At 32.1% G+C, this 21,605-nt stretch overlaps 1 protein-coding gene across 1 annotated transcript; it reads left to right on the forward strand.

The window, feature by feature from the left end:
* Positions 1–8,291: 8,291 nt before the first annotated feature.
* Positions 8,292–14,709, forward strand: LOC111513186 (uncharacterized). Its single transcript, XM_074176087.1, has 4 exons — positions 8,292–8,311; positions 9,080–9,140; positions 9,208–9,412; positions 14,357–14,709. The coding sequence occupies exons 2-4, from the start codon at positions 9,086–9,088 to the stop codon at positions 14,607–14,609; spliced, it is 513 nt and encodes a 170-aa protein (XP_074032188.1). The 5' UTR covers positions 8,292–8,311; positions 9,080–9,085; the 3' UTR covers positions 14,610–14,709.
* Positions 14,710–21,605: the final 6,896 nt, after the last annotated feature.

Below are 21,605 nucleotides of genomic sequence, written 5' to 3' on the forward strand. Positions count from 1 at the left end.
GTTGAAAAATTTTTTTAAGGTCAAGAAATTTGGAAAAATTGTTTGAGATTACTTACTTGTCAGGCAACAGGAAGTATCAAGATAAGTGAATTGTACATTGTAATATTTGAATTATATAAAACAAAATAGGCTTATAGCCAAGAAAATACATTTATGGATTGAGGCCATGTGGTTCAGTCAAAGTATCTTATGAAGAAGGACAACTTGAGACAGAATGTGTCGAGTGTCATGTTAAAATAATGGTACCAACTTGAGGAGTGATCCATTATGGGTTTGATTGAATATGTAGAGGAAAAATATTGAATAATTATATTAATAAACTGTGATTAATTAATAATTCATAATCCTCTCATGAAGGGGAAGGAAATCTCTGTTTAAGTTTACTTGAGTATTCAAACAATGATCATTGTTGGAAAGTTCTTTAGAAAACTCCAACTCTTCAAACAAGTCAAGTCTAAGGAAATTTTTATTATCTATTTTATGTAATATTTTGGAATTTCTATTGGGACTAAAGTTGTGATTGTGAAATTTTATGTGGTGGCCAAAAGCAGATTTATCAGGTTGTTTTATATGTTCATTATTACGAGTGAAAAGAGGTCTACAGGTTCTACCAATGTAAGATGCCGAACAATCAGAACAGTTAAGCTTGTAGACTCCACTTCTGTTTAATTTGTTGAATTTGTCTTTAGAATTTACTAAAAAGTTACTTAAGTTGTTTTGAGATTTAAAGGAAATTTTTGTACCAGGTATGGTATTTTCTATAAATTTGGAAATAACAGTACACATATTTTGATCAAAATAAGGTAAGGAAAAATATCTCACAGAAGGTGAATTAACTAAGGTGGTGGACTTAAAGGCCAATCTTCTATCTGATCTGAGTTTAAATTTACTAAATAATTATTTCTTCTTCTTCCATCTTCCAATTTTACCCCCAGAAGATCGTTTCACGCCCAGGTTAAACAAGTGATCTGTTCAGTTTGTGATGGCAATCATCATATTTACAAATGTTCACAATTCATCTCTCTGAATGTTAAGGATCGCTTTAATATGGTGAAAACGAAAAGATGGTGCTTCAACTGTCTCGGTTCAAGACATGTGATAAAAGATTGCACTTCAAAATCACACTGTCTTAATTGTGGGCAGACACATCATACTTTGTTACACTTTGGCATCACCGCTCCTCCCATAAATCAACTTCATCAAGATCAAAGCTCATCTCTGCCTCCTGTAGGAGATAATCTACCACAAAATCAAGCTTCTTCTGCTTTCACGAACATCAAACCCTCAACTCATTCTCAATGTCAACCGTCGAACATGAATACTTCCATACTCTTATCAACAGCTCTTATTGAAGTTCTTGATGCCCGTGGTGACTATCAGCAAATTCGTGCCCTCCTCGATTCAGGTTCACAAATCAACATTATAAGCCAAAGTTGCTGCAATCGTCTTGGATTATATAATCAAAAACACAATATTTTCCTCTCCATCCAAGGTATAAATGAAATAATTTCCTCAGCTTCTAAAGCAGTCTCCCTGCAGATTCGCCCGTGCACTAGCCCTAAACCTCTTATCAAGTTGAATGCCATCGTAATGCCCAAGGTTTGTAATAAAATGCCTAGTCATGACCTCAATGTTACGTCTTGGTCTCATTTGTCGAACCTCAAGCTTGCTGACCCTCATTTCAACATCTCCAATGAAATCGATCTTCTTCTAGGAGCCGAAATATTTTCTTTGATCCTAAATAGTGGTCGCCGGCCTGGGAAACATAACGAACCCAACGCATTTCATACCATTTTTGGTTGGATTCTCATGGGATCAATTCCCAACCCTTCTAGTTCGGAATTACTCACATCTTTACATTGCTCTTGTAATCCTTATCTCGACTCTACACTCAAACGTTTTTGGGAACTGGAGGAAGTCCCAAGAATATGTAAGTCCTCTCCTGAAGATTCTGTTTGCGAAGATATATTCTCTAAAACTGTGTCCCGAACAGCCTCAGGCAGATATATAGTCTCACTTCCCTTTCGAGCCAATGCACCTATATTCTCTAATTCTCTAGAACTCGCTCTCCGACGATTTCATCTTCTCGAACTCAAATTGAATAGAAATCCTTCATTAAAAGAACAGTATTCCGAATTTATGCGGGATTATCTCTCTCAACACCATATGTCACAAATTATAATTTGTGAATAATGGATGGTTGATAACCATTGTTGACAGCAATCTGTTTTAAAGTATTTAATTCTAAATTGAAATTGGAGGGAGATAAGGGGATGTTCAACAATCTGTTAACATAACAATAGAAGGAAGCCATTTTATTTTGCATGGGATGAAATGAATTGAAAGGAATGACATGATCAGTCTGGGTTGGTTTTCTGTAAATGGAAAAATCTAGTTTGTTGTTAGTTTTTGTTATAGTAAGATCTAAAAAGTTTAATTTATTGTCTTGTTCTATTTCAAGTGTAAATTTGATTTTTGGATGTAAGTTATTTAAGGAGTCAGGGATATCATGTGCTACATTAGAGTTGCCATCTATGAAAACCAAGCAGTCATCAACATATCTGTGCCAACTGAGAATCTTATCAATTTTATTAATTATGAATGAATTTTCTAAATTTTCCATGAAAATGTCAGCCAGGAAAGGTGAAAGAGGGTTACCCATTGCTAGGCCTTCAGGTTGACTGTAAAATTTATTGTTAAAGACAAAAAAATCTTGGGAAATGCAAAATTTAAGTAAAGTTAATATATCTGTTTTGGTGGAGTCAGAAGTTAAGTGTTGAGAAAGCAAGTTGAAAACTAAAGGTAGGGTTTCAGATTTTGGAACAGAAGCATCATGAGGGTGTTGGAATTAGGTTGAAAGTTTTTGATTTTATTAATTGAATCTAAAGTGTTACTTACTGAATTGGCAGGTTTGTAGTTGGTTACATGTTTTATGACTTGTAAGACAAATGTTGACAAGATAGAGACAGGAGTATTGTAAAAGCTTACCACTGGTCTGATTGGAGTACCATCTTTGTGTATCTTCGGGAGACCGTATAATCTTGGAATTTGTGGATTGCTAGGGATTAAATTGTGAGTTTTATTGAATTCAAAGAAAAGGTTTTCACAAGTTTTTATATAACTTCGAGTTTTTGAAATAAATTTGTTGAGAGGATTTAAATTTAAAGAAATGAAATTGTTGGAGCTTAAAAAGTCTTCAACTTTGTTAACATAGTCAATTTCATCAAGAATTACAAGGCAATTGCCTTTGTCTGCTTTTGTTAAAATGAGATTATAATTGGAATTTTTTTTAAGTAATTTATGTAAGGAAATATTCAAATTCCTATGACTAGACTTATTCAAGTATGAAAGAGTTTCTTTGAGAGAAAGTTGATATTTTGTAATAGTAAACTGACAGAAATTTCTAATTTTCTGTTTAATCTTATTATTTTTGGAAAGATTGTCGATCAAGACGTCTAATTCGATGGAAAAGGAAGTGAGATCTTTCTCAGACCGGTCTGAATTCAAAGAGAATTTAAGACCTAAAGATAGAAGAGCTATCTCGTCATCATTGAAAGAAGCACTAGAAAGATTTTTGATACGTTCGTGAAATTTAAATTCGGAAAACTTTTCAACTGAAGGTTGAGAGTTAAGTTGGTTCCTAGTGAGAATAAGGGAGTTGAGTTTCTTGCTTACTTTTTAAAATTTTAAATTGCTTTGATAAGCCACTTGGTCTACAATATCATTGAATAAATTTTGTAACAAAGGAGAATTATTAGAGATAAGATTGTCATAACAAATTTTCAAGTCCACATTAGTACGGTCTAGTTTGGCATAGTGTTTGCAAACAGCACTTCTGATGATTTTTCTCTCAGTGGAGTGTTTCAAGTGAGATGGTATATTGGTTGGCATTGTGGTTCTGGCAAACTTCAATTTCACTAAATTCCCTTTTCAACTAGATCACTTACTTTCAGGTGAGCACTGATGATGACGAAAGTCGAAAGCGCTTTGCAAGAATTTTAAAATATTATACACTTTAATACAAAACCTCTTCGATTCATTTATTCTATTCAATTCAAACGAGATTCCTTTGGCTGGGTTCTCATCAAATAAGCAAATGAATGCTCGAAGTCTCCCAGAAGAGATTTCTGAGAATGATCCTACAGAAGGATAGAAGATATCCTAGCGAAAATCTCTTCCTCGAGACACAAATAATGGATATCAGGCAACTTTTTTATATTCAGGTTTGTATAAAACAACATTTAAATAAAAAAAATCTGATATTACCTGCCCATTCATATAATACTAGACAGAGAAATAGATATGTCATTCCCAAAATGAATAAAACAGTTGGACAGAAATGTTTTCATCATATAGCACCTAAAATATATAATGACCTACCTGAGAACTTAAAATGTGAAACATCTTTGAAAAAATTCAAAATACTGTTGAAAAAACATATATCAAGTAAAGAAAGAAGAAAAATACGAGAATATATTGATTGAATTCCGTATAGTACCTCTACCTTACTTTGCTTATTAGCTTTTAATAAAAAAAAAAAGGTTACTTTTATATTCCCAACTTTCATATTATACGTAACTTGAGGATTTATTTTTATTTATTTTTATTTATTACATTTTATATTTTATGTCATATCATTTTATTATTGTATTTACTTAATATTATTATTCGTTCCGATATATGTATTTCGTATTTTATTATATATTTCTTAATATTTTTAAATTTTTTAACCACACACAGGTTTGTAACCTCAGTGGGATTTTGAATTTATTCTCAAATCACTTAAAATTGTATTAATTGTTATTCTTACATTCTAAGTCTTAAAATAAATAGTATGTATGGTTTCCATTTCATATTTGAGAATAAATGATTTGATTTGATTTGATTTGATTTGATGTCATTACGATGTCATCGATGACATGGGTGGATTGAACTCATCCCTTGACATAATGATAATTTTAATTTGCACCAAAATAAATGTCATTACGATGTCATCGATGACATGGATGGATTGAACTCATCCCTTGACATAATGATAATTTTCATTTGTACCCAAATTGCACCTAAAGTCGTGATTTATCATTAAATTGTGCGTTTTTTCTGATAATGTTGTCTAGATGATTAGGAGCCCTAAGGCAGAGGTCTTACGGCGAAATATCGATGTCGACCAGTGTTCCATGTAAGTAAATTTTTTTACCTTTCATTTAGTATATTGTGTAGGAATCCTGCGGAAGATATCTGATTTAATGCCATAACGAATGTTTGGACTACAAACTGAGTAGAAAAAGGTGGTTTTTGTATTCATATTTGTGTTAATATAAAAGTTTTTGTTTTCTTCCGTGTAATTCAATGTTTGTATGGAAGTAGCTGTTTCTGGAGGGCTTTTTTTCCCAGTTTGTATTTGAAAAATACTTTTTTGCATGATCTATATATATATGTAGAGAGTAACTTATTTTGAGATTGATTGCTTACTTCACCTCTTCGGAAGATTCCCACATTTTTTTGTAGTCAAGACGGAGTAATAGAAAGACACAAATTTTTTTCCAAAAAAATTGATTTTCATTTTTGAAAATCAGCCTTCATTTAACTTCCAGCCCTACTGATCAACCCTTTCAAATTTTTAAAGTTGACGAGTCATCCCTAATTCAAAAGGTAGGACTGAATACCATGGTATTTTTGAATTGGATTTGAAAGGTTTCAATTTTTTTTGGATTAAGATAAGAATGGTTCAACTATGTATTTGACAAAGTACGAGAGCACGAAATAATATGAGTAACGAGAAAAATCCACAAACACAAACTGTAAGGGACACTGAGGAGTGAATAAAAATATGCAAAATATCTATAATTTCGATTGAAACAGAAAGAGAGATAGATGATATGTTTATTTACCCTTATCGATCATATACATGACATTGAACAAGTCAATTGAAAGAACAAGTGAAACCAAAGATCAAAAACACAAACTAAAATCAAAATATGCACATCAAAATTTTGTTTCATGAATCGTTTCTTTATGCTGCAGTCTCAAATCTCTAATTTGAGAGCTCTCCATGTTCGCTGAAATATTCTTAATTCTTGTTTTGTAATTGTAACTATTTTGCAGGTTGTGATATTTTGGCTGAAATATGCTAAATTCTTGTTTTGTAATTGTATTTGATAATATTTTTCAGGTAATGATGTTTTAGTTGAAATATGCAAAATTCTTCTTCTGTAATTATAATTGTAACAAATTTTTACATAGTGATGTTTTGGCTGAAATATGCTAAATTATTGTTTTGTAATTGTAATTATTTCGCTAAATATCTATGTATAGAGTAACTTCTTTTGAAATTGATTGTTTCCTTCCTCTCTTCGAAAGATTCCAACATTTTTTTGTAGTCAAGACGGAGTAATAGAGAGCCAAAAACAAAAAAAATCGATTTTCATTTTTGAAAATCAGCCTCCTGTCAACTTCCAGCCCTACAGATCAACCCTTCCAAATTTTCAAAGTTGACAAGTCATCCCTCATTCAAAACGTATACTTAATACCATCGTATTTTTGGATAGGATTTGAAAAGTTTCAAATTTTTTAGAATTTCCGTCCAAATTGTTAATAATGATTGAGAGTGTTTCACACTATCACATTGTTGTGAAGTTGCTGCAGCAATTCAATCAAAATAAGTTTTTGCTACGGAATCACCGTGTGTGTCTTCATAGTCTTCATAATTTTTGTCAGCTGTAACATTTCATTTTTCCGCTTTTCATTTTATAGTGTTCGCGTGACAATCTGAATACAAAAAAAACTTTTGGACAATTTCGTAGATTGTCACATATCAATTATTATTTTTTTTCATATTTTCACAGATCTGGGACTCGTCTGAATAATTTCACAGTTATGTATACAAATTTACGTCGACTGAAACTCTTATTTTCTTTTCAGTAGTAGACTTGTTTTCCAAGATAGGTACCTACTTTTAACAATGTTATACTCAGAATCGATGGACCCCCTGTATACTCCTTGAAGGGACGGATGTAACAGGTGATAGCATTGCCTGAACTTTGAACTGATTCTGACTTTATGTGTGAAGGAAACATTTTCTAAATATTCTTTCCTGTGTCTGGTTTCACATAAAGAGCACGTAGTGGTGATTTAATAAGAAATTTCAAGAAACATCCATCAGATTAAAGTCCAACATTCAAGGTACGTGGAGATAATAATTTGAAAGCATGTCATATTGAATCATATTTTAGATTTGTTGATTTTAATGGGATTTTTAAAGGAATTTTTAAAACGGTTTTTTTGTTTGGAAATTAAATATTCATTGAAAAAGTGTATAATTCAAACTTTATTTAGAAGAAGATGAAGAGTATTTTTTATTCCGTATAATTCAATATTTATTTGGAAGTAGTTGATTCAAGAGACCTTTTTTCTCCAGTTGACATTACCATTACATACATTACCAAATTTGTTTGAATAAATATGGAGGAATAGTAAGGCAGAAAACCTCTCTCCTGGAAATATCAGTTTGATAACTTATATATTCCTGATCCATCCGACATTGAAGATGAATTTTTTTGTTTCCAATAGATTTGCTCAAATTATTATTTGTTTTATGAATCACATCCAAGTCGTTCTTATTCACAAACAAACAAACAATATTTTTGAAGGGTTCACCAAAATAAATTTGTCAATGTCATATATCGCTCATTATTTGAAGTGAGTTGTACCTGGTCAATTTCATCACATATTCTATCTATATCATAAATTTTTACCTTTCCTGTCGAATGTACAATGAATGAAGTTGACTTTTCTTTGTTACTTGAAAGATGAATTTTGGAAAACGAGAAAAAAAATCGAAAATTGCATATTTCAACCTGATTTTCGATTCTCAGAAGAATTTTCGATATTGTCGATAACGTAAAGGTATCTTTAAGTTTGAGAAACCTCTCACATGCTCGAAAGAGTTGGGTTGTATTTCAGGCTCAAGTCCTATGATACAGTGAATCCTTTTTCTCTATACTTTTCCGGATAATTAATGCATTTTGTATGGAATCCTTGTTACTTGTTCTTTCACTTTCATGAAAATTAAACTTCTGTAGATACTGTAGAACGATATATTTTTTCGAAGCCATAATGAGCTTGTTAGTTTCTGAGCATTTAACAACCCAAGATATGATTTATCATGAGTGTGCATTTCGATTCCACCAATCATTATAGCAATCATTTTTATCTACCTCCTTCAAACAGTTTTGCTCAGTTGTTGAAATGTTGAGATGCAGGGTATTGTGGTTATTTATTCTGGCGTTGAGTCTTTCTTGTTCTTCAGAAGGTAAGCATACTCTATACTGGATTGAATTATTGAATTTTTTGCTTTTTAATGAATTTGTTCCAATAGTTTTGGAAATACTCATATCAAAAATTCATTTTCTATGTTATGAAAATATGAAATGTTGAAATATGTAAAGAAAGATGTATAAATAGTTCAATGGATAAAGAAAGAACTCCATTAGGGATTGAAGAATTAAGATGAGAATGGTTCAACTATGTATTTGAGAAAGTATGAAAGCACGAAATAATATAAGCACACGAGAAAAATCCACAAACACAAACTGAAAGGGACACTGAGGAGTGAATAAAAATATGCAAAATATCTATAATTTCGATAGTAACAGAAAGATAGATAGATGATATGTTTATTTACCCTTATCGATTATATACATGGCATTGAATAGGTCAATTGAAAGAACAAGTGATACCAAAGATCAAAATATGCACATTAAAATTTTGTTTCATGAATCTTTTTTTTATGCTGTAGTCTCAAATCTTTAATTTGAGAGCTCTCCGTGTTTGCAGAAATATGCTTGATTCTTGTTTTGTAATTGTAATTGTAACTATTTTACAGGTAGAGATATATTAGCTGAAATATGCTAAATTCTTGTTTTGTAATTGTAATTGATAATATTTTTCAGGTAGTGATGTTTCAGCTAAAATATGCAAAATTCTTCTTCTGTAATTATGATTGTAACTATTTTTCACGTAGTGATGTTTTGGCTAAAATATGCTAAATTATTTTTTGGTAATTGTAACTATTTTGCAGGTAGTCATGTTTTGGCTAAGATTTGTTGAATTCTTGTTTTATAATTGTAACTATTTCACAGGTAGTGATATTCTGGCTAATATCTGCTAAATTCTTGTTATTCAATTATAAATGTTACTACTTTGCAGGTAGTGATGCGGAACTAAAAAACGTCAACAGCTATTGTACAGTTGCTGATATAGTTACTATAAAATCCATGAAAACAGGAGAGTATGTAACTGCTGGAAATTCTGGAGATACTTTAGAGATGAATCCTGAAGAGAAGGCAGAACAAAGGTTCTGGAAGTTACTTGCTGGAAATGGATTTTACATTTTCCAAAATGTGAACACTTCGTGAGTATTTTGATTCTTTATTCGACGATGGAGTTTATCATGTCAATTATTTCCTTAACACCGATGAATTGATAGAAAAGTTGGAGGTTGAGCAATCACAAAATATTACAGCGATGGCTTCTTCCCAACAGCGATAACAGTAACAGCATTGAAACTGACATAGTCGCGTCTTTGCACGCTTTGGAGTCGGTTCATCACGTGTAGTTCACTCAGATGACGAACATTTTCATCATAATCTTTGAAGATGGTGTTATATTTCATCCATTGTCACATATTGACGCATAAATTCGGGTTTTTATGGTGAAACAGCTTCAAACACAGCTCAAAATCATCAATTCGTTTCTGTTTTTAGAGCTGTTTTTGAACAACTTCACTTCGGATCATCCAAAATTTTTTGTGGACCTTATTGATGTTTTCGTTGGTAACAGCCACTTTGGTGTGTTCACTGTGTGCATCGTTCTCGTTGCTGATTTTAGCTTATTTAAACTCACCAAACCTCTTGTCAACGATCGATTTTCCTGGTGCAAAGTCCAAGTAATGTTAATCAAGCCTTGGCTTCAACAATATTTTGTTGCCAGAAAGCAATGCTTTATTGTCACACATAATTTTTTTTCATCCAGTTTTTCCAAACTAACAGAAGTTGTTTCAGTCAAAATTTTGTATCCCATGAACTAGCAATCGGACAGCTGTAAAATTTGTACATGTGACTTCAAAAGGTTGGAGTCAACTGAAAATCATATGGATTCTTACTAGTTTCGCCATCTGTGTGTTACCCTGCAGATTTCTCAGCCCACTTATTACGACACAAATTAAGTAAAATTAATTCAGCATGAAACCTTTGGGAACTATTGCATAGAGAAATACGTGTTGAGATTTTGTAAACTGTCCAACGAATATCTCACAATAAAATTTTATTGTATTTCCAGACAATTCACTAAAAACCACAAAAAAGAGAAACAGTGATTGCAAAAGTTTTTTTTCATTTCAAGATTAGCGCATCAACCAACATGCTTTTTGTATTCAAATTGAATGATACATAGTGATATCTGTCAGGAATGACATGAGATTTTCAATATTACAAGTGTTATTGAGAGTTTCTCGTAGTTCTTTCCGTATTCCAAATTATATTCTTGCTTCTTGATACTTGGGACAAATTTTAAATACGTGTTTGACAGTTACTGCTATATCACATATATCACAGATAGTTTGTTTCTCGCGTGATAAAAGGAATTCGTGCGAATATTTGATCTAATACGAAGTCGATAGAGGATTACCTGATGATTTCTGGTTTTTGGTAGGTGTGTTCACGGTTTTACGGATGGCTTTATTTCGTTCAGTTTCGAATTCGTCTGGAGACATTCCCTCTGCCACTCGTTTATTATCATATTCTTGAAGTATCTTTTCATATCAGACGGAGTTATTTTGGTGATTATCCTTGACCTTTGATCGTTAATCGCTCCTTTGGCTGCAATATCTGCCTTTTCATCACACAATAAGACGTATTGCTTTGAAATTTTTATCTCTATTGGAAAAACTATTACTTTATGCCAACATCGCCATGTTCCACCAGAAAATCACACTTTTTTCGACAAAGGAATCAAATTTCTTTGCCTATCATTGCGAAGATGAACTATTTTGAATCAAGATAATATAATATCATTTCAAAATCCACCACCTATTTGAAGGGGAAAATAAACTGTTTCAAATGAAGAGCAATATCATCTTGACCTGAACACACAGTGTTCATATGAATTTAATACTGTATTCCTTCAAATAACTCAATGCGTTTATAACAAGAGTTTTGTGAATCTACATACAAAACTATATTATGATCGACTGAAAATAACAAAAATTTTATATAGAATGAACAGGGTTTCTTTTAAAGAAGTATTTCATTCATTTCAGTTTGAAAAAACCTGTGGTATTCTGGTCTTTCTATGACCCTCTTAAGTGAGAGGGGAGCGGGGAATTCTGTCGTAAGCATCGCGTACGCGCCAGTATGCGTTGAAAAGTGATGTTGGTGTGTTGCGTTTTTGAGAAGTGTTTTATGTGTCTGTAGGCAGTGCAATTTCTTTCCAATAATTATTTTGTATCTACCATAATGGAACACATTTTACAAGACTGGGGTCTTGCACAGTTGAGAGATATTTTCATGGGTAAGTATTATGATTGGATAAAACTCCCCTATATCAGTAAGTATCGAGTTGTATACGTAATACCTGAGAGAAAGTGGTAAACTTTGACGGCAACTCTTGATTTTGCGAAAATTATAACAATGCTCCGTAATTTTTCACACTTGAATTATTACATTTGCCGGGCTCTGCAAGTGTATATTGACTTAAACTGAAAAATCCTCCACGTTGATTCAAATTTGCCAATCTCTTGTTTTGAACATACATTTGATTTTAGAGCAAATTCATTTTTTATTGAAATATAGAGGTACTTATAGTTTCGACAATGAATTATAATACAAAAAATACCAAAATAGGCACCAGTTGGTATAAAAAGCTTCCATATGTGACAGCCACTTTCTGATTTCAAGATGTAAATATTTGTTGAATTCCGAAACATATTTGCTTTCTGTAATCACTTCAGAAATGTTTTTATGTTATTCATTGGGAACAAATTGAATATACCCTACTCAGCTTGAAATTATTTGATAGATTTCCTTCAGGAATGTAAGAAATAGGTAGAAATATTACCAAACTCACTAGATATGAAATATGAATTTCCAAAAACGTGAATGCTGTTATTTAAATAGCCAATCATATTCCTTTAAGTATGTCTGTATGATAACGAGTTACATTTTTTTAAAGAAACATTTTATATTTTTCATTGATCTTCTAATAATACTTACACGACACTTTGAATTCCTATAACGGTTCCAAAATTATTATTTTGAAATGCAATTTTTCTGTATAGACCTCTGTTCACTTCAAATATATTTGAAACAGTGGCTAAAAATGATGTGCTGATTTCTTCTTTCGTTTCAGAATCCAAGTGATGTTCCGGCAATTGTGGATAAACAAAAGCAGAATGCAGAACATGATCGACGATAGTGATTTTTTTAATGTTATTTACCAGAATGGCATCTAGTTTTAAAAACTTCATATGTGTAAAATTACTAATGAATTAATTAATTTTCTTGTCTGAGTTGTATTGTTGTTTAATGGATTCGATTTCATTTTATTTGTTAATTTGCAATTTGTCAAGAATATGTCTCTTTTTCATATATGTTTTCTTATTGAATATTTATTTATGTTATTTGTATAACTGTATGATCTGTCAAGAGTTGGAATATGATATTTAAGCAAAGACTAGCAAAGAAAATTTAGTTCTCTATTACGTTTTGTTTGTAATTGCTTCAAATGAACCCATCATTATATGTAATGCATTATTTAGTTTCTTTCCTCACCACCACTAAATACATCCAAATGAGAGGGACACTTTATAAACAGAAGCATAAGTTAATCTTTGATGAAGTAAATGAGTTCATTTGATTTATACAAATAGAAGCGTTCCAATGAAAAATGCTTCTCTTCAAAGGAAAACAATTAATTTCTCATACGGAGACATTTAAATAATGTTCCAAGTAAACATATCATTCCTTCAAAACCCAAAACAGTTCTGCTTCAAAATTGATTTTGCTCAGACTAAAGAATGCATATTTACTTCTTTTGAGCTAATGTGATGATTTTTATAGAAATGTATGCACAATCTTGGTGGAATATTTTTTTTTACTTAAAAGAAGCGTTTATCCAGTCCATTCGAAATAATGATTCAAATTCAATTTGAGAGAATATGTTTTTCAGTTGAAAAAAATATTTCTTCATGAATATAGGAGAGCAAGATTTCTTTAAATCGAGATAATTTTCTTCACTTTGAGATTTTTATTTTTACTGTGTACCAGCGATTTCAATATGTTATGGGACCCATAATAATATTACTTCCTTCCCTAGCTTTTCGATTCTATATAGTTTATTTTTTATTAGTAATAATTTGGGATTGTATCTATAAACTGTTGCGTATCCTTGATAGCTCTCAAAGAGTTTGTTACAATTAGAAATCTATCAGCAGGATGATTTTTCAGAAATAATAATGCTTGTAGTATTGCGAATAGTTCAGCTGTGTATATACAGGTAGCTTGGGGAAGCTTGTATTTTGAAGTTTCGTTCGGCGATACAATAGCTGACCCAACTCCCTGATCTATTTTTGAAGCATCGATGCACAAAATTACATGGTTCTCATGAAGGATCAGTTTTTGTTTGAATAAGTCCAGTAGAATTTGATGAGGAGTATAATTTTTTGTGAAACAGGACGAAAAGGAGTCATATATAGGAGTATTGATCATCCAAGGAGGAGGGGTAGCTATGGAGTTGTAAAATAATTGTTCCTGTTGTTCCTGTTGTTGTTCCCTGATTGTTCTAAATATTTGTTTATTCTTTCGTGAAAAAAGGGGCCGTTCTTGGATATCCCATGAAATTCTGTTTGAAATGACTCGGAAAAACATTACTATATGTACAATGTGTTGGTTTGGTTGCAATAGAAGTAGCATAGGAGAGACTCATATACTGTCTTCGGTACCTTAGTGGGGTTTCATTTGCTTCGCATGATAAGCTTTTGATTGGGTTTCTTTGATGGGCACCTATATCTATTCGAACTGCTGTATTTTGAACAACAATGTCTAGTTTTTGGATTATCGACTGGTTTGCAGAAGCATATGCTATTGATCCATAGTTGATTCTAGATCTGGTAAAAGACCTGTAGAGTAGAATAAGTGTAGTTGGTCGGCACCCTATGTTGTATTGGATAGCATCTTCAACAAATTCAAACCTCTTTGCCACTTTCTGATGGGATAGTGTATGTGTGATTTCCAGTTTGATTTGCATTTGCTTATTCTTTCTTCTTCAACCTATAAGTAATAGCATTTTTGTTAATTTCCAGGAATATCATAGACATTATGGGTGGATGTTACGAAGGGATGCAGCAGGAAAATGTTATAAGCTACAACCAACAGGAGGTAGAGTCAAATAATAGATTCTACATAAACGCTTTGGATAATACAATTGGCGTTCAATGTTTCGGGGGTGGAAAACTGAGACTGAAAGTACAGCGAATATGGCTGGTTGCTGAAAGCATTGAAAATATCAAAACCAGTGAAGAAGACATACATTTTGCCATCGAACGTGTTTCCTGAAAATGAGAAAAAGTAAACTATAGATTAGGTTCATCATTCCAAAATATGATGTACTTTATACTATAAATACAAAGTATGCAGAACTAAAATATCACACCGATTTCTTTTATTCTGAAATACTGATGTGGAGTTGTTTCATCACATTCTCAAAATCGGCTGCAGATAGGAATACTGGTGCCACTTTACTAGGAAATTTCCATTGAAAACACTTTTCCAACACCAGAACAAAAATTACGGTCACTGGTTGCATCCTCAGGAGATCATTATGACTCAAACTGAATCACAATATCCCGAGGACGCTAACTTGGTTAGCGAAACGCGCATCGCGAAACCGCAATTTTTGTTCTGGTGTTGAGAAAGTGTTTTCAATTGATTAATTTGAGAGGTTCCAGTACGAACTATCAAACTAGGAATTTCTTTCAATCCTGATTCTCGAAATTGTGATGCGGTAAGTTTCAAATCACGGTAAATAAAATAGTTTTATTTTTCACTCCAACAACAATAGTCAACCGAGTATCAACATTTTTCTTCTTCTCTCATACTCTAATCCTAGCTTTTTTAATGGTTCAGCCACTGGTGAAAGGTGTGTGGCATGATTATAGTATCTTTTGGTAACTCCACAGTACACTTACATATTGAAAGTCACAATGAGTATCTTATAAACAAACTGAAATTAACAAAGAAAATTATATTGAAACAGAAGTTATATATTGATAAGTGAATGCAAAAGGCAGAAGCCGTATCTTCATTCTGCATATTTTTCCAAGTATCTCCTTAGCATTGGTTCGGAATAAATATAACACATTCAATATCGAAATGATGAGAATGTTGACTGAGGGAGTAAAAGAGAGAGAAAACGAGAAATTTTCCTAATTGTCTTATCTACAAAAATTCTTGAAATTCTCATTGACAAATAATTGAAGGAATCAGCAACGAAGTAGTATGGTTTCTCACTAAACAAAGATTTCAATGCTTCAGTAAAATCGAAAGCTCAAGATTGTTGAGCTTTTTGATTTTACTCATCTCCAGTGATACATTGTTGTGAATTTTACAGCCATTGTTGAGGCTTTAAAACAGTTTTTGTTTCACTTTCAGGACATACTAGATCTCAGTCATGAAAAACTCTATTTTATAGCCTAGTGCAAATCCACAAAACATATTGCATGTTTGGTAGGGGGAGCATCTCAAAAACTTTTTTACGTCCACTAGAAGTCATTCAAAGGAGATTTCTGAAATTATTGTTCAACAAAAACATGAGATATGCAACCGAAGCACTGTATAAACAATCGAATATTCTGGATCCTAGACAACTAATTTAAAAATCTCTGCTCTTTGAACAATATAAAGGCTGAAGTGAAGTCAACAAAATAACACATATGTATACGACGTGAAATAAAATCCGGTATATAACACCTATTGTTGTAAAATCTAAAGGACAAAAATCGTATGAGTTCATCAGTTAACCACTTCATATTCAAAGTTTCAAGTTCTATTCAAAAAATAAGTCTGTAAACATATAACTGAAACACCTTGTTTGTCAATTCATATACTTTTTGAAAATAATTTCAATTGATGACATATTTATTTAGTTTTACTTACTAAAATTACTTTTATCTATAGTTTCAAATTGAATCATGTGAATTTGTTAGTTATATGTCTACAATACCTGCATGAACTTGTATATAATGTATGTATGTGTATATAGAAGGGTAGTCCTGACTGACTAGTTAAGGAGAAATACGGAATATTGTTGAGGATGCAGTCAAATTACTGGGCTGTTGTTTAAAGAATACTCTTTGTTATATGGTCGAGTTTTCGAAAATGTTCATTCCCTTTATCAAGACATCTACAAGAAATTTAAAAACATTGCAACAAAATTGTAAAAGGAATAGGTGTAAAATGTACTTGTACTTGTAAAATAACTTGAGGTTATAGTATAAAAAGTCTGACGTGGTAATGATAAAAACAAAGTTAATACTTTTCACCATGTAGAAAAGTGTCACACATTCAATTTAAGAGTTTCAGAGGAAAAGTACAAAAAACTTATTTTATTCAAACATCTTTGCAATTGGCTGCACCGCGCTGATGAGGCCAATAGCGAGAATATATATATATATATATATATATATATATATATATATATATATATATATATATATATATATATATATATATATATATATATATATATATATATATATATATATATATATATATATATATATATATATATAGAAATAACGAAGGGAATGAATCGGGCATAGCAGTCAGAGGCAGAAAGATTGTAAAACTCTTTTTTCTGTTCAAGCTTTCGAGGCGTTTATTGTCTCTTCATCGGGAACTCTACAATAATTATTGAACAAACAAACGGGTATGGACAACGTGTTCATACTTACGAAAGTGAGGTTAAAATGAAGTTAACACATAAGTAACAAAGAGGATCCTCATATATGTATGTCAAGATTAAAATTGGTTAAAAACATGTAATATTCAGTCAGAATTTTGCAATAATGTGAGATGATTGCACGAATAATATGAAACAATGAATTTGATATGTATATATATATATATATATATATTATTTTAATATTTATTTTAATGCTTTATTCAGCCTGTTATCAATGTGTGACTCCTGGAATTTTTTATGACGTTTCTTCTCAACTGACTCTTCCCTCAGTGGAATATTTTCAATCCGCTCTCAGAAAGCGGCAAAATTGGTCCTTGAGACATTGAAAGAAAGCTCATTCAAGTTATATCAATTTTCAATTACGCTGACATCATTATGAATTCATTTATTTAGGACTCTATTGCCACATTATGGTGCTGTAATCGGCATGAAGTGTATTCTGACATTTGGCAAATCATTGAGATACACCAAACAGAAAAGCGGGTCCAGAATTGGGCCGTGAGGTATGCCAGTCTCCAGAGAATATTATTGATTCAATCATATGGCTTAGACACCATTCCGTGAAAATTTTTTGTCGGGTTTATGAAAGATCTCAAAGAATTGTTGTCCACTCATTCCATTGAAAATATTGAAATATATGATATTTAACGAGATTTTATGGAACTCAACAATACCAGTATGGCAGTAACAACGCAGGCGACTTATGAAGTTGATCTCTAAGGATGCGCTTTGATGTGGAAATAAATCTGTTGAAATTACTGTACGAATTTTGCAGTATATATTGCAATTTGCAATGATGCATAGAAAATTATCATTGGATATGAGCGAAACATGCAAGAGCAAGAGAACAATAAGAATGTTAGAATGCATTGCATATAACTTCAATTCTGCAATTCTCTCGAAAATGTTTCCTTCTCGATGGAAACATGCTTTATTAACACGCCCATATATGTTGGTATAGATCTAACAGAACTTTCCAAATTGTGTCCGATAATTTTCTTGCATACTCTCGCCATTCTAAATGTTTGTTTCATAATTGACGATTTCTATCATGCAGAAATGTACTATCAAGTAAAAAAGGTGGATATGTCAGTTTTCATGGTTGAAACTTCATGTGAAATTTTGTTGTGAATACGATTAAGATTTTCAATTTATATTCGGTGAAAATGCACAAAATTCTTAATATTGATGCAGATATTGCATTTTGGATAATTATTGTAACAATCTCTGTTTCTACTAAGTATGAAGAAACTGTACCAAAATCGGTCGATACCCAAAGATTTCCTAATTGTGCTAAGAGTATTTGATGCTCAGTAATATTTCATAAGATATGAACCTAGTGTTGTTTTCAGAGATAGAAAGAACATTGAAAATTCTGTATCTTATAATTTGGCGAAGGAGACGGGTTATTTTACTCATTTTAGTTCGATTTGTGTTTAAAACTGTTGTTATACATCTGGAATTCATAAGCTCAGGTGTCCGGAGTGTAATAGTGTGTATGTGAAACAATGTGGTCGAAATTTCTCAAAACGGTATGCTGAATATGAAAGGTCCTGCAGACTAGGTAAAAATGATTTGACATTTTGAAACCGTTCCCGACGTTTACAAACCGTTCAACCACAACCCGAATCTAAACAGTACGTACATTTTGTACTATACAAGCAAGGATTGGAAACTCTATTGTTTGGATTCCTTGAGAATTCATGAGCATAAGCATTGCGGATGTAATCTGCTATGTGATCAAATCGATTTAGTTCACTCACCAGTTTTTACATTAGCTCATCCACATTGTCACAGGTAAAAAAAGTTCAAGTACACAATTGAGTTATGACCTACTGTAGATATATGAGGTCTTACGAAACTGCAGTAACATCAGTTACAAATGAAAGTGGTAAATGAATATAGTTTGAAATACTACACGCTTTCAAAGAACATGAAACTGAAAAGTTAAAGATATTTTTTTAAATGAGCCTAAAACAATAACGAACGAAAAAAAAAGCGACAGGCGCTTGATATACAAAAAATTGGGCACAAAACGCCCACGCTTTTTCCACAATAATACTAGAATTTTTTCGTTCGTTATTGTTTTAGGCTTATTTAAAAAAAAGTTAACGTTTTTATTTCGATGTTCTTTAAAAGCGTGTTTTTTTGTTTCTTAAACTATATTTATATTTCATTTTTCAGTTTCGTGTGATATAAAATCGTTTATTTTAGTCTTTTTAAGGAAGTTACGTACAGCGCCATCTGACCGCGAATAGGTCAAGCAATAATAAAAAAAACTAATTAATACAGTTGATTATATGATTTTTTCTATGAAGGGATTTACAGAAACCGCGACACGTGTTTTGCTGTACAATAGCTTTTTCAAGAATAAGAAGTTTATGCTTGAGGAAGCTATTGTATAGCAAAACACGTGTCACGGTTTTTCTAAAACCCTTTATAGTGAAAATCATGCAATGAACTGTATTATTTGGTTTTTTAATATGAATTTTCATCAAGTATCGGCCAGTTCTATTCAGATGTTATGTACAGCGCCATCTGCCCGCGAATAGATCAAGCAATAATGTCGATAATCCTGTCAAATACAGATCCCGAGCTTGAAAGTTACAAACAAACTGACAAACAAAGAAGCATACATACATACAGATGAAGCTAATATGAAGCGTGTAATAAAAACACAGGAAGTTTCATTTTTCATGTATATCAGTTTGTACAAAAATCAAAGTTTATTGCAGAGGTACCATCTCCAAGTTATCTCCAAGTATGTCATGTAAATTGAAGAATTTCACTAGTTCGGACTTCCATTCATCATGAAACATTGTCAATCACCTTCAAACAAATGTAAATTGAACTACGCCTTTTATCTTCATATAATAAACGAACTGTTCCTGATTAATGTGTTTTAAATGTTTTAGAAGATAATCAAGATGATATTATCATTATTATTATTATTATTATTATTATTATTATCAAGTAAGATAGCGGATCAGATTCACAAGACTCCTTTGAATATTTCAAGATTGAGCCATTCTGCTCGAGTAGTATCTTTAACTTCTTCAGTATCTTCTTCAACTTCTTTCATAACTTTTTCATAAAATGTCCTATATTTATTGAAATAATTGAGAAATTCCACATTCTCGCACAATATTTCGTGATTCTGTGCAGACAGCAGTCTTGATGAAAGATCAGCAACTCATCAAGTTGAGGAAAATGAAGAAACTCAGCTTCCCTCTTTTGAAAAATGAAAAAGCATACTCTGATATCTACCCATATCAGACGAGCAACCGACGATATTTGAAAGGTTGAAACTTTTGTTAGGAAAAACATCTCTCCAACTAAAAAAAAATACAAATGCCTGGAAGTGACAGTAAGATCTATTGAGATGTTTTCACTTGTTGTATTAGACCATATGTTCCAAAAATTTTAAGAAAGGACATATTCAAAAAATTGCACAGTCTGTCTCACCCTGGTATCAAATCAACTATAAAACTCATCAAAAATAAAAATATTTGGCCTGAAATTGAGAAAGATATCAGAGAATGGGTTCAAAACTGTATCCCCTGTCAAAAATCCAGAGTGAATAAACATGTGGCTACTCCTGTCGGCAAGTACAATATCCCAAACTCAAGATTTAATACATCAATATTGATATCGTTGGACCTTTGCCATCTTCAAATGGTTTCTCTCATTGCCCAACATACATACACCGGTTTTCCAGATGGGTAGAAGCACTCCCTATGGAAGACATACGTGCTGAAACAATGGCTAGTGGATGGATCACTAGATTTGGAGTACCTTCTAGAATAACCACAGATCAAGGAAGACAGTTCGAGAGTTCCTTATTCCCTGAATTTTCATAAATAATGGGTTTCAATTACTTGAGAACTACACCATACCATCCAAGCTCTAATAGCATGATTGAAAGGTTCCACAAAACTATGAAAGCTGATCTAACAACAATTCTACTTGGTATACGAGTTACACCGAAATAAGATTTAGGTGGTATCATTAGCGCTGAGATGGTATATGGAATGACCCTAAGAATTTCTGGAGAGATGGTTATCACGAATAATTTTGAAATAGTCTCAAGAAGAAAATTAATGAAATGAAGGAAGGTCCTATATAAATAATTACCAACTGTTACACATGTTTCCGTTAGAAGACATGTGTAACAGTCAGAAAACTTTTGCAACAGCCATATTCTGAACAATACACAGTTTTAAAGCGAAATGACAAATATTTCACGGTTTCAATCAACAATAAGAAAAAATATATCCATAGATAGACGCAAACCAGCTTTTATAGAGAATCATCTGGATGAACCAGATATCAACGAAATTGGCCATTAAAATCTTACTACTAAAAATGAAGATGATATAGAAAAATTTTCTACGGAAAGGTCCTACACCACCCGCTCTGGAAAGTTAAATTTCTCATTCAAGACATCCATACTATCAATCAGAGGGGGGAGTAAAGTGGTATCACATCATCACAGTCATTAGCGCCCAGTATAAAGTTTTCAAAAGAAACAAAATATAAAAAAAGCAATGTGTTTGTGGTTGTTGATTGGTTTGACAGAAATTAATATA

Source organism: Leptinotarsa decemlineata, unplaced genomic scaffold (genome assembly GCF_025532065.1).
Source record: "Leptinotarsa decemlineata unplaced genomic scaffold, Ldec_3_MD MMD2_tig00001393_RagTag_RagTag, whole genome shotgun sequence".
NCBI classification, from domain to species: domain Eukaryota; kingdom Metazoa; phylum Arthropoda; class Insecta; order Coleoptera; family Chrysomelidae; genus Leptinotarsa; species Leptinotarsa decemlineata.

Coding starts and splice junctions, on each gene's coding strand:
- LOC111513186 (XM_074176087.1), top strand. CDS start 9,086: ATGTTTTGGCTAAGATTTGTTGAATTCTTGTTTTATAATTGTAACTAT. Junction 9,141..9,207: donor TAATTGTAACTATTTCACAG/GTAGTGATATTC, acceptor ACTACTTTGCAG/GTAGTGATGCGGAACTAAAA. Junction 9,413..14,356: donor TTCCAAAATGTGAACACTTC/GTGAGTATTTTG, acceptor GTTAATTTCCAG/GAATATCATAGACATTATGG.